Below are 12,882 nucleotides of genomic sequence, written 5' to 3'. Positions count from 1 at the left end.
CGATTGCCAGACAAGTCTGCAGTGACGCCCCTGACGCCTCCTGTGTGCAGCCCTAGGTTCCTGCACAGTACTTCACTGCACAGCTGCATTCTGCTGGCCTTCCTCATGATCCCCGCTAGAATTTAATTTCCCCAAGAGAATTTGCCAAATTTTAGTCTGTTCCTCCATTTCACACTCACGGGCTGCCTTCTGTACCTTAACCAACTGGGATATAAAACCATTCCCCCTCTGAGCTGTCAGAGCAGAGAGGGAAGTCACAGTAGCTTGCTGGCCCACAAGGAGGGCTGCTCCCAGCTTCCTTACCTGGGAGTCCTTCTGCCCTACTGCTACGGGGCTTTGAGCAGGAGTGACTCTTCATCACCGAGTGATGATTTCCATGTCCACCAGACGCACCAAGGAGAGATTTGGCTGGAGAAAGTGGGGGGACCTGGATTGCAGCGTGGCCCTTGTTACAGTGGCAATCTCTTGTGACTCCGCACAAGGGCCGGTGGGATGCAGCTGTACCATTGCCCTCCCAAAGTGCAGAGATTCTTTCATCCTGTGTGCAGGTTCCCTAAATAAGACTCTCCATCACCTCTGTTTCATAATTTTTATTTGCAGTTCAGCCTGCTGGACAGCTAAAACAGACTGATAGTTTAAGAATTGTTTCTCAAAACATAGCTCTCCGACTTCAAAACAGTATTTCATGAAGACTGGACCACCTAGCAGCCCCTGCAACACGGCAGGCAGCCTTAAGCTGCATCTCATTTTTGAAGTGCTTAGTAACCAGCTTCAGCTAAAGCCTAACCTCCACTGCAGCCAAGGGAGCCCAGTTTGGGATGTGCTCAATCCCCTCTCCACCTTTCCAACAGCTATCTTGCCCAATCTCTGCTTCCCCGTGCCTCTGGCAGACACCCCTTCTATACCAGATTTGTTTTTTCCAGTTACGGGTACTTAGATCAGGATCCTGCCAACTATGCCAGATGCTACAGGAAGAGAAGGCAACGTGACAGTGTCCCCCCATGCCGATGTTAGGAAGGGTGCTCCAAACATTCCCTTAGCAAGGGCAAGGAAAAAGGGGCCGGGTCCCAGAAGTCAGTCACCAGTGTGGCGGGAGCAGTAAGCTCGCTGTCCTGCTCCAAATGACAGGAACCTCTCCCAGTCAGCCCCGATTACATCATTCACTTCATACCCGCCTTTCCTCAACCAAGCTCCCACCCTTTATTACCACCCTCATGTCCTCCCAAAGAAGCCACCAGCTCCTCCTCACACCTTCCATTACTGGCCCTGCTGCTGGCCCTGGTTTTGGTGACATCCCTCTTTGGTGTTTATGATACAGTTGCCCTGGCGACTCCCCTTCGGTCAGCAACCCATGAAGCCACAATTTCCCACTTTATTATCTATCTACAAGGTCTGGCAGTTTCTCACAACTTCATCTTGTTAGTGCAGTCCTAACTGAGGGTTAAGCAGGCCCGATGGTTATTCCTTTCCCTTGGGTATCTGGAATGGCTGGCAGTTTCCCACATTGCTATCCTGCTAAGTACGTATATGACCTGAGCATTACTTTTCCTTTAGTATCAAGAATATTTTACAGTTCCTTGCATTGCTGTCTTGTTAGTATAGCCATATAGCCAGGGTAGTCCATTTATTCACAAACCTCGATAGTCTATAGAGAAGCAGATGAATGAAAAGCACAGAGCGGAAACTTTTAGTTGTATACTGCTTGCCTAGCCACGTATCATTGCTGCGGGACTGGAAGAACAAGAAGAGTCTTGACTGACAAAGGGAAACTGTAGCATTTCACACTCAGATGCGTTCACACAGAAGACCGCATATCCAAGGATGGTCTCTGTACAGGGATGAAGTGCTATAGCCATCTAGTGGTAGACTGTTTTATTAGGCCTGGATAGTCTTGGTAACTAACTGTACATAACATGTTACAGAATATATGTACATGCACAAAATATCAATTTTCTGAAGTAGAATAGTACAAAAGACTTTTAAATGCTAGGAGAACGTGCATGCAGTTATTAAGAATGACACTTTATTCTACTGAGCACTAAAATATAGCAGTGATAGCACTACAGGACGGAGCATGGTATCATGCCACATGGGCCTCGTGTTCTTGTTTGCTGTATGAGACTGACTCCTGCTCCAGAAGGCCTCCCCCTTCCCAGTGACAGTAACTTTGTCACCATCTGTCTTGTAAGTAGAGAGGGGAAAAAAATAGATCACCTGTTAACTTGATCATCCACCCAGTTTGTAGTAACTTTGATAAATAAGAAGTCTTTAAAATATAAATTCCTTGACTAAAAACAGAGATGTCTATAAATAAGCACAAAGCTAGCAATCTTAATAAGGCACTAAATCTAGCTATTAAACCTGAAACCTGTTTGTATGAAAGGATAATGAACATGGCTAAGGTTTATTTAAAATACTTTGAAATATTTTATTTATTAATTCACAGAGAATATTTCCAAAGTTAGATTTTGATTGTGTTACCTTAAGAGACATACGAATTCTGCTGTGTGCTGTAAGTAGCCTGGATAGCAACAAAACTGGGAACTGTGTGGAAGTCTATATGGTTAAAGTCATCATGACAAGCTGGCTGAATGCTGGTACTTCTGCATAGACTCCCACCAAGAATGAAGGTTGTAATGGGAAGTCAACTGCGCTTGAAATCCCCAGGCCTAACTAGACATCTTCCAAGTGTTTAACATCAGTGCAAAAGGGAAGTACCTTGTACTCCACTTTGCTACAAAGTTACCTGTGTCAGGTAACTGTCAGGTAAAACAGAACAGGAGTCACCATATATCACTGAAAACAGCACTCTAACATGTAATACTGACACGAATAGCTAAATGTCGTCAGATCCTTTTTATTGGAGAAGAGACCATTTTCAAGATGCAAAATACCTCCCCATGTTCAATAAATTTGTATCAAAGCAAATGAAATAAAAAAATCTTTACATTAAAACCCCACCAAATGTCTTCAATACAAGTTTCCTGCAAAGTATCCTAGAACCTCTACCAACAACAAAAAGATGCCTACAAAACTTCAGTTTCTAGCAAGTCCAATCCTGCAACGGAACACTCCTCGTGGATGCAAAAGCGTTAAATATACACTGTATATACAGAGAGTGAGATATCCACAGAAGTGTTCTCCTTCTTACTGAATAAATACATTTTCAAAGAAAACATTCTTCACTGGCAATCCATGGCACACGTAACAGCATCTTTTCAGTGTATTTGTTGGAAATAAATTCAACTGTTATCATGCTGTCAGGCAAGAAAGCTACGGTACTGTTGTGCCCTCTGAAGCTCTAAATATATGCTAAGAAAAATCAATTGTTCCTCCCAGTACCAAACGGGAAGTATTCAGGGAATTCATGAATAATTTTTAGTGCTTCATTGTAGAGCTCCAGATCTGAAAGAGGGCAAACAAAATGGTTATGATGGAAAAGCTAAATTCCCCACAAGCAAATGACAGCATTAAAGCACTGCTTATTTTAAAGCAGTATAGCTGAGCGTTCCTAGTCTCCCTCATCCTCTCCAGTTTTCCCTGAGGCAGCAACACTCTCATTGCTTGCTTTCTGGAGGGTTATTTTTAGGCCTGCTAGCTGCACAATCACACAAGGTCCAGTGCAAGGCAAGAATCACATGGTCAGCAGTGGGAGAATGATCAGACCATGGCAATGATCTAGACTGGCTCCAGCTTCGAGTCAGTCCCTACAGTTTGACAGTAAAACAGTGTATTTTGTACAGATTTTTTCCCATGACACTCTCCTTTTCTACATTCTACTCCGTATCTGACAGCTTGAAGAAAGACCCTGTCCATAAGAAAAGATAATCAGGCTCTCCCTTCTTACTTATTGAAGAAGAATTCAGAACTCAAAATGAATTTGTCATAATGTATATTCTTACTTACCAAATGGACTTTTATCTTCTCTGAACTGGACATATGACATGCACATGATGGTTGCTTGATTTGTTACTCTTCCCACTACTTCAAGAACTCCTGAGATCTCTTCATCTAGCTAGAAACATATCAAATATGAAATTAGAATCACTAAATTCGCTGCTGTCTCTATTGCACAGCACTCAAGCTAGGAACTCTCCACAACTGACTGTTTGTTCATGACAGATTCTGTTCCATGTCAAACAATATAGTATTACTGAACAGCCTCGTCCCCCTCCCCAAAAAACCACAAAAGCCTCGAGCCACTTACAGATTTACAGTTTTTGTAACAGCAAATTCAGCACCAACACAAAAAAAATATATGAAGCAGCATTAGAGGGAAGATACCAGTTTATAAGTACGTAAAACTGTGTCATTTAATCACTGAACAGAGACTAATCTAGGACACAGAGAGCGGAAGAATCCAGATTTTAATGCACAGCATTCAAACCTGAGTAAATTATAGAACTCTGTAAGAGCTAAGGAGGTATCATGCATGCCAGAGAGCAGTTCCAGTATTGCAGATTCAGGAGGTATAATTGGAAATTATTTCTTAAGTAAGCTGTCGGTAAGTGTTCAGAATACAAACACATTGACAATAACAAGCCTTTGGTTGAACAAGGGAAGAAAAAAGAGGCTAAAAATTTTATCTTACTCCAAAATCGTATAGCTTGAACATGTTTTCTTTCTTTTTTAAGATACTAATTTTAAGAGTGCGGTACTAGTTCAGTAACGTTCTTCCAATATCTAACTCTTATTTTTAACTTTCTAGGAAGCCTCCTGGAACACAGCAATAGATCCCCTCCCCTCCCTGTAATTTTGGGTTTCTCTGTTGAAAGGAGGAACTACACACACGCAAACAAAGCAATCTATTAAAGGGGAAAAAAGTTAGAAAGCATTTTGATTAGCAAATCTAGAAGTTCCTCCATTGACATTAGGCAAACCACAGAGATGAACCTAGAATGTTTTTTCCACACACACCAGTTTCTCCTACAGCAGTGGAACACAGACTGTGAAGTGCCCAACATTGCAGCTATGCATTTATGAAATTCAACCATTTCCTCTGTTACAGAAAGTTATAGAATCGTTGGTCAGATGCTGACATCTGAAGTTTTAACAACCCAAGGCAGGAAACCTTTTCATGAACTCAAGAAAGAGTTAAGAGACAGGCAGAACTTGTAGGAAAGACATTTTATTGCAGTTTCAAGATGACGTCAGCAAGCTTCACATTTATAAGACAAAACTCTTTACCGGATCAAACTGCATTTTTCACCAACAAGGAGAGACTCCCGTCTTGAAAGCCAGAGTACCATGTGCAGTTATTTCACATGGAAATGGCGAGATTTCTCAGCACTTAACAACTCATTCAGAGAAAAAGACGTAAAGACTACACACATGCTCAGTTAAGCAGAGCATTTGCGATCACAAGGAAAATAATCCTTTAATTACAACATTTGCTAGAGGAAAGAAAATACTTAAAGACAGAAGAGAACGCCAGGGTGTTATTCCTTTAGTGGTACGTGATAACAAAGGAAGCAATGTTTTTGTGCAGTAGTTTAAAGCATATCTTATACCCATTGCATTAATTGCTTGATTTTTTTTTTTTAAGAAAGAATGCTCAAGCTAACTATGAAGTTTACTGGAATGCTATGACAAGTGTTCTAAGAGGATATAGAAATGTCAACTCAAAAAACTCTTGAGAATACCATATTATTGGGTTTTTTGGATTATCTTCACAAAATATTCTGTTAGGCATATAAAGGCATTAAGAAACAGGGAGGAAAAAGTGAAATTAAAATAAAGCTAATACCTGTAGTGGAATATATTACATTGTAAACAACGAACATAGTAAGACAAAGCAGCCAGACAGGGATGTGTCTGACAAGAAATGAGTTCTCTCTCCTAATATCAGCTGAAAATTGATGAAGACCAAGGCAGTTCATGAATATGAAGACTGCAGGTTAGCTGGAAGATGTAAGAAGCAGAGGCAATGAAACATAGGTGGAAAAGGGAGAAACCAGGGATTATTTTTTTTTTCCTGAGTAAACACTCAATACATGCAAGGCATGCACACGTTTCAGAAGGTGCAAGACCTCCGGTATCCACAAGTGGCAACATCAAGTATTTCCAAAGTATTCCTTAACTTACAGGTTCGCTCAGCTCCACAGTCGTATGCTTTCCTTCTCCATCCGAAAGCACGAAAAGCTTCCCAGTAGGATGAATCTACAAAAGACATTAGGCCTGTGTGCTCAAAAGGCAGCTGTAAGCGTTACAGGTTTAGCCGCCTCAACCAGAACTGCGCAGCTGGCCTTTCTCCGAAAGATCCGACCGTTACAGCCGCCTCCCGCCCTCCCCCCGGCCTGACTGGAGCCGCCGGCCTCCCTCAGGCCAGGCCGCGGCGAGCTGCACCAGGCAAGGTGACAACCCCCCCACACAGGGCCTTAACCCGGAGGCAAGGCCCTACCCAGGGCGACAGGGCAGCTACACACCCCCTCCCCGCCCCCGAGGCCCCGCGGCGCGGCCCAAAGGGCAGTAGCCGACCGCCGAGCAGATCGCGGACCTTCTCGACGCGGCCCACGAAGCAGACGGGCTGCCCGATGTGCTGCGCCAGCTGGCCGGTGGCGATGCGCGGCCGCGGCACCTCATGGACGTCCCCCATGGCGGCGCGATTTCCCGCCCTTTGCGGAGGGGAGGAGCGCCGTTACCGTTGGCAACGAGGGGATTGGGGGGTTGCGGGGAGCCTCGGGGCGGGACTTCCCCTTCGCCTAACGCGACCCGGAAGCGGAGGCGGAGGTTGGTGAGCGGCGGCGGCGGCAGCGGCGGCGGCGGCATCGGGCGGCCGGGCCGGTGGGTGATGGTGGGGCGGGTGTCGCTGCTGCCGCGGCGGGGAGGCCGGCGGGGGGGCCGAGCCCCGGGGAAGCCGGGTTCCCCGGCTTCCCCGGGGCTCGGCCCCCCCGCCGGCCTCCCCGCCGCGGCCCGGCCGGCCCCTTCCAGCCCTCTCCTGTCGTTTAATCCTTTTCTCTTAAATTACCCCATATTTTCTCTCCCCTAACGGCCGTTTTCCCTCTCCCTTTAGATACTGGCTCCCCTCAGGTCACCGCTGCCCAAGCCAAACATTCCCGTCACCGGTCTGTTAACCATCGCTTGTTTCACAGGCTGTAATTGCTGTTCAAAATGTTGCCTGTTACGGCTGCGATACCCACACATTTCCACAGACAGGAGTATAGACTGGGAGAGGAATGGCTGGAGAGCAGCCCTGCAGAAAGGGATTTGGGGGTGCTGGTTGACACTAAGCTCAGTTTAAGTCGGCAGCGTGCCCTGGCAGCCAGGAGGGCAAACGGCATCCTGGGGTGCATCAAACACAGTACAACCAGCCGGTCAAAAGAGGTGGTTATCCCGCTGTATTCAGCATTGGTGCGGTCTCACCTTGAGTCCCCTATGCCGTTCTGTGCACCGCAGTTACATCCAGAGGAAGGCATCAAAGCTGGTGTAAGGGCTGGAAAGAATGTCCTGTGAGGAGCAGCTAAGGACTCTGGGTTTATCTAATTTGGAGAAAAGGAGGCTGAGTCTCCTCACTGGTCTCCACAGCTTCCTGAGGAGGGGAGGTGGAGAGAGAGATGCTGATCTCTTCTCCCTGGTATCCAGTGATAGGATGTGTGGGAATGGTTCAAAGCTCCGCCAAGGGAGGTTTAGACTGGATATTAGGAAGCAATTCTTTACTGAGAGGGTGGTCAAACACTGGAACAGGCTTCCTAGAGAGGTGGTCAATGCCCCAAGCCTGTCAGTGTTGGACAATGCCTTTAATAATATGCTTTAACTTTTGGTCAGCCCTGAAGTGGTCAGGCAGTTGGATGAGATGATCATTGTAGGTCCCTTCTGACTGAACTATTCTATTCTATTCATTTCATTTCATTTCATTTCACCATTAAGAGCTTATGCTCGATCCGCAGGGTTAGAGTGACTGATGGATGTAAGACAGAGCTAGCATCTGGACGTGGCACCCTCACCACGTGTTTTGCTTTTTTCCATGTATTTTCCCCAACTGTCCCTTGGGTGGAGTGGTTCCTCCCAATTGCCCTTGCAACAAAGGCGGCTAATGGTATCCTGGGCTGCATTAGACCTAGCATTGCCAGTGGGTCGAAGGAGGTGATCCTTCCCTTCTACTCAGCACTGGTAAGGCCACACCTGGAGCACTGGGTCCAAGTTCTGGGTACAAGGGAGATGTGGACATACTGGAGAGAGTCCAGTGAAGGGCCACAGTGATGATTAAGGGACTGGAGCATCTTACCTATGAGGAAAGGCTGAGAGAGCTGGAACTGTTTAGCCTAGAGAAGGCTCAGGGGGATCTTATTGATGCATATACGTGAAAGGAGGGCGCAAAGAGGACGAAGCCAGGCTCTTTTCAGTGGTGCCCAGTGACAGGACCAGAGGCAATGGGCACAAACTGAAACACAAGAGGTTCCCTCTGAACATCAGGGAACACTTTTTTCGCTGTGAGTGTGACCGAGCACTGGCACAGGTTGCCCAGGGAGGTTGTGGAGTCTCCATCCTTGGAGATATTCAGAAGCTGTCTGGACATGGGCCTGGGCAACCTGGGTCCTGTAGGTGGCCCTGCTTGAGCAGGGGGTTGGACAAGGTGATCTCCAGAGGTCCCTTCCAACCTCAGCCATTCTGTGATTCTGTGATTTCCTTTCTGTTTCCAGGACTGGTGTTTCAGGAAATACTTGAGAAAATCTAACTCTGCTCCGGCTTAAAAGGGCGATCCCAACACCGCCGATGTGCTGGCTGTCTCTTCTAACCAGCCGCGGGTTAGTTCAGCTTGCTAACCAGCACAAAGTGGTTTTTGTTAGTTGGCTGGGTTAGTGTTGTGATGGCTCAGCAAGCTGAACCACCTACCGCCAGAAGCTGTGCAGAACCAGTGTGTGGCCGGGGAATGCTGTGGGGTTATATCTCTGATGGGGTGTAGCTGGTCGTCATCTCCCCAGTGTCACTATGCCATTCACCTTTTCAGTAGTTTATTTGCAAGACAATATCCTCGTCTCCTTACCATATCTTCAGAGATTTTAAAGGAGAGATCTCATAAATGTAACAGTTGGAGCAAGATGCAGCAGGCTGCTGCAAAGTGGCTCTTCTAGGGCTATTTGTCTGCCATGTTTGAAGGGTCAGCTGTTAGAAAAATGCGTTGTAGAAGTTCTTACAAATATGTGTCTGTATCATGCTTAGCAGCTGTTGAAGGTTTGCAGTCAAAAGAGAACTGTTTGCAGGGAAAGGAGTAGGTTTCAACCTATTGAGTATTGTATCTAATAAACACTTAGCTTTCTATTTTAGCATTTCCTGTCTTCAGGGTTTTGAATGTTGACATCGCTTTAAGTACTGTTATTTCACTCCTGGCTTTGCCTTTGTCACCTATGCTTTTATTGTCTGACTTGATTGTGGTTGATTTTTTATGATTCAGCATCTTCGAGTGTTTTTATACTATGGTAATTTGGTTTGCATAGTTCTTGGTATTTCTGCTTCCCTTAAATTTTACGAAAACTTTAAATATTCACATTGTATGTAAGTAAAAAAGTCTTTGTTAGTGTTTTGTTACATGTGTGTCCCTTTTTTGTATTTGCGTTTCTCTTGACACTTACTTTCCTTTCTTCTGTTTTCAAGCAGCACAGACTAAAGGAATATGACTCATGTTAATGCCAGATAAAAGAAATTCTATTTCGTATTTTTTTTTCCTTCACATAGTAACTTACACTAGGCCAAAAGCTTTTAAACTGTTCTTTTTGTGTCACAGAGAAATCTTTTTGACATGCATGTTCTTGACTCTTAAATTGGTTGTTTTCATGACATAAGCAGGGCTGTACAGGGCTGTAAACATATTGTTCTTTTTCTGATTGCTACTTTAGTGGTGAATCACAGCAGATGCTAATATGGAAGAGAGAATTGCTCTGATGCTCTCTGTTTTCTCCTTCCATAGATTATATAGCTTAAACTGCTAGATGTGAAATTATTCTGGTTCTTTCTTTAAGGTCAGTTTTGTATCTTGTTCTGAGCTCATTTCATCATTTATGTAATTACCGGCAGTGCCGCTGCAATTCTGCTTTGCTGTATTCCTGGGCATCCTCTCTTTATCTTAGTCTGCATCTTTGGTGTTTTTAATATTAAATTGCCTTTCTCCTCCTGTCACTTGTGAACATGCAGGAAAAAGCTGAAAAGTAATGCTAAATATGCTAGGATCTTCATTGTATAGAAAAATTTTATTGGATTTAACGTATTGGTTTGGCTCAAAGGTCACCCATACTTCTTGTCAAAGGAGACTGACAAAATGCAGGAGGAATAAATTAACCCCTTTGTGCAGCTCTGTAACTCATCTTTGTCCAATCCCGCGTATGTTCTCAGAGCCTCACAGAAAGACAAAATATTTTTTGCAGCCTTACAGAATTGCTATAGTTCACAGTTTATTACTTGCTAATGACTGAAGCGGTGCCAAAAGCATTATTCTTAACTATCAGCGATTGAGATTGGAGAAAGAAAAAATTGTGTTCACTTTTTGGTGGGGAGGAAACATGAGGAGAAGGGAATTGCATATTCCTACCAAGGGAGATTTTTATCTTTAGGCAGTGAATTCAATTTCAGGTCTCCTGTAGAAATAAAATTAATCCCATCTGGAAGGGAAAAGTGCTGTGCTGTATAGGAGAAATTACTGCAGGAACATGGTACTATCTCTGAATAGCGGGTGTATTTTCTGTGATTTTGTGCTGACAGCTTTTAAAAAAAAAACCACACAACTAAGTGTTTTTTTCTCTAGTCTGTGTGACCATGCATCCAAGTCCACAAACTTCAAATTTAATTTTTACTCTGAAATGAAACTTGTGCAGAAACTGGTTGTTCTCAGCTTTCGTAACCTCATCTTATCTACAAGTAGTAAAACTTCAGCCTGATTCTGCAAGTGCTTAAACTGTGTTCTTATCTTCATGAGTGTTTCCATTCAGCTCTGTGTTTCTTTGTTGGAAAGGGGCTTTGTTCTGTTCTTAACATGTAATTCAAGAAATTTAGTGGTTGCATTTCCCGTTGCTGGAGAGATTTATGTTTACTTTTGAAGTTCCACAGTTGATAAAATTCTTAAGAGAGCAAATATCACAAATGTCCCAGCATTGCCTGTCTACAGCTTTTCCTTTACCTATGCCATACTGTACACAGCTCTACTTTTTGTTTCTGTGCCCTCCTTCTACTTTGTTAGTCGTTCTTTGTTATTTAGTTTAAACTTAATATTGTGTTAGCAAAGGTACTGAAATACTGCAAGCAGTAGTTGGCGAGCTCCTTCCTCCACATTAGTTATGCAGACCTGAGACCTACAAACACAAGTTTCGTTTCTAAGTGGTGAACACCCAGAGAAGGAAATGGCCTCACTAAGCACGTTAGTCTTTTTAATATGTGGATTCCTTACCACCTCCCCAACAGTCACAATCACAAAATACAACATATGCTGTTTTCTTACTGCTGGACCAGTGGTTTTAACAGCGTAAAAACTTGAGGCCTGAGCTTAGGGGGTACTTTTGTTAGCTTTGTTTGGTTTTCTGCTTCAAGCGAAAGGATATGTGGGGTTTTTTTTGTTTTGTTTTCTGTTTGAGAAATACTGCTGGCAGTGGAATTAAGTTAAAGCTACTTCAGAAACTGAAAACTACAAAGTAAAGATCAACCCTCATGTATGTAGATAAGATCAATTTTGTGGGTTTTAGAAAAAATTGGGATGCTCAGGCTGCCTTCTGTCAACGAAAGAAAAAATCTAGTGTGTGAAAGTGCTTGTAACATTAATTTGGCTAGATCAAATTGTACTGATTGTTAATTTACTCTGCATTGAAATGTCTGTTGTCCTTTAAGCAGTGAAGTTTAGGTATATTAAATATGCAGGATTTAAAAGACAGCAAATGTGTGGTTTCCTGTACAACTCGTTTGTGCCACATATATACTGATTAAGATGCTTTTCTTTGTGCAAGAAAGAAGGGAAGGGGAAACACTATGTGACAGAGCTGAAAACTGTGCAATAATGCAGATCTCAAAGAGAAAAAAATGTGATTGCAGCAACTGCAGCTCTGGCACCTGAAGTGGCTGACTGGAATCTGAGCCTTTACCAAAGCTCTCTGTAAGATTTTACACATCAAGTTGATTTTGCTTCTTGTTGTTGCACACTTAGGATGAAGGTAAAATTGCATTTTAAACTATTCCACAACTGCCTCTCCTTCATACATCATTGGAGCAGAAACCTGACTCTTGAGCATTACAGCACAGGTTTTTACCACTTGAGCTATGGGACTGACAACCCTAATTGGTAGCAGGAGAAGACTTATTCCCTGAGGGCTGAAAAAGGAATATGCTGTTGGCGCCATGTGTTGAGCCTGGGTGTGGGGGAAGGTAAGGAATAAATGAGATAATTAGGAGTTTCTACTGTGTAATCTCCACGGAACTGGAAATATCAGTATTTCAAGTGGTAAGGTAGGAAAACAAGCAAAAAAGAATAAAGTGCAGATAAGTAACATGTTTTTAATTACTGCATACCTGGGATTGGATGGTTTGTTCTGTTCTTCTGTACATCAGTGTAGTTTATTTGGTTGCTAGAAATTGCACTGCATCAGCATAAGCAAGCAGTAGCTGGCCAGCCTGCGGGGTGTTCAGTCTTTAAGTCTCAGGTATTGGGCCACAGTTTGAATCGCTGCTGCTTTCGCCATGTGCTATTTATATACTGTTCCTGAAAGCCAGTGCTTACACTTCATATAGGACTTTCTGTGATCTGGATTATGGAAGTGTTTGCTATTGCTTGTAACAGCAGAGTGTGAGGCAGTTTATATCTGGTGAATGGTCAGTGCTGATTGTGCAGTTAATTGCTACAGGTCACTGGCTAGGGCAAAAAAAGTTTTGCTTATGGTACCATGAATATTTGGGTGGGAAGTGAGGAAT

General features: G+C 43.8%; 1 protein-coding gene across 1 annotated transcript; it reads right to left on the bottom strand.

Annotated features, from left to right (window-relative positions):
- Positions 1 to 2,841: 2,841 nt before the first annotated feature.
- RPA3 (replication protein A3) lies at positions 2,842 to 6,595 on the bottom strand. Its single transcript, XM_050891222.1, has 4 exons — positions 6,497 to 6,595; positions 6,085 to 6,159; positions 3,907 to 4,015; positions 2,842 to 3,405 (listed from the first exon to the last, which is right to left on the bottom strand). Exons 1-4 carry the CDS (start codon positions 6,593 to 6,595, stop codon positions 3,323 to 3,325), a joined length of 366 nt encoding a protein of 121 aa, XP_050747179.1. The 3' UTR covers positions 2,842 to 3,322.
- Positions 6,596 to 12,882: the final 6,287 nt, after the last annotated feature.

This window comes from Gymnogyps californianus, chromosome 2, assembly GCF_018139145.2.
Source record: "Gymnogyps californianus isolate 813 chromosome 2, ASM1813914v2, whole genome shotgun sequence".
Classification (NCBI taxonomy): Eukaryota; Metazoa; Chordata; class Aves; order Accipitriformes; family Cathartidae; genus Gymnogyps; species Gymnogyps californianus.
Note: the sequence above shows the minus strand (reverse complement) of the source record. Positions and strands in the feature narration are given on the sequence as shown.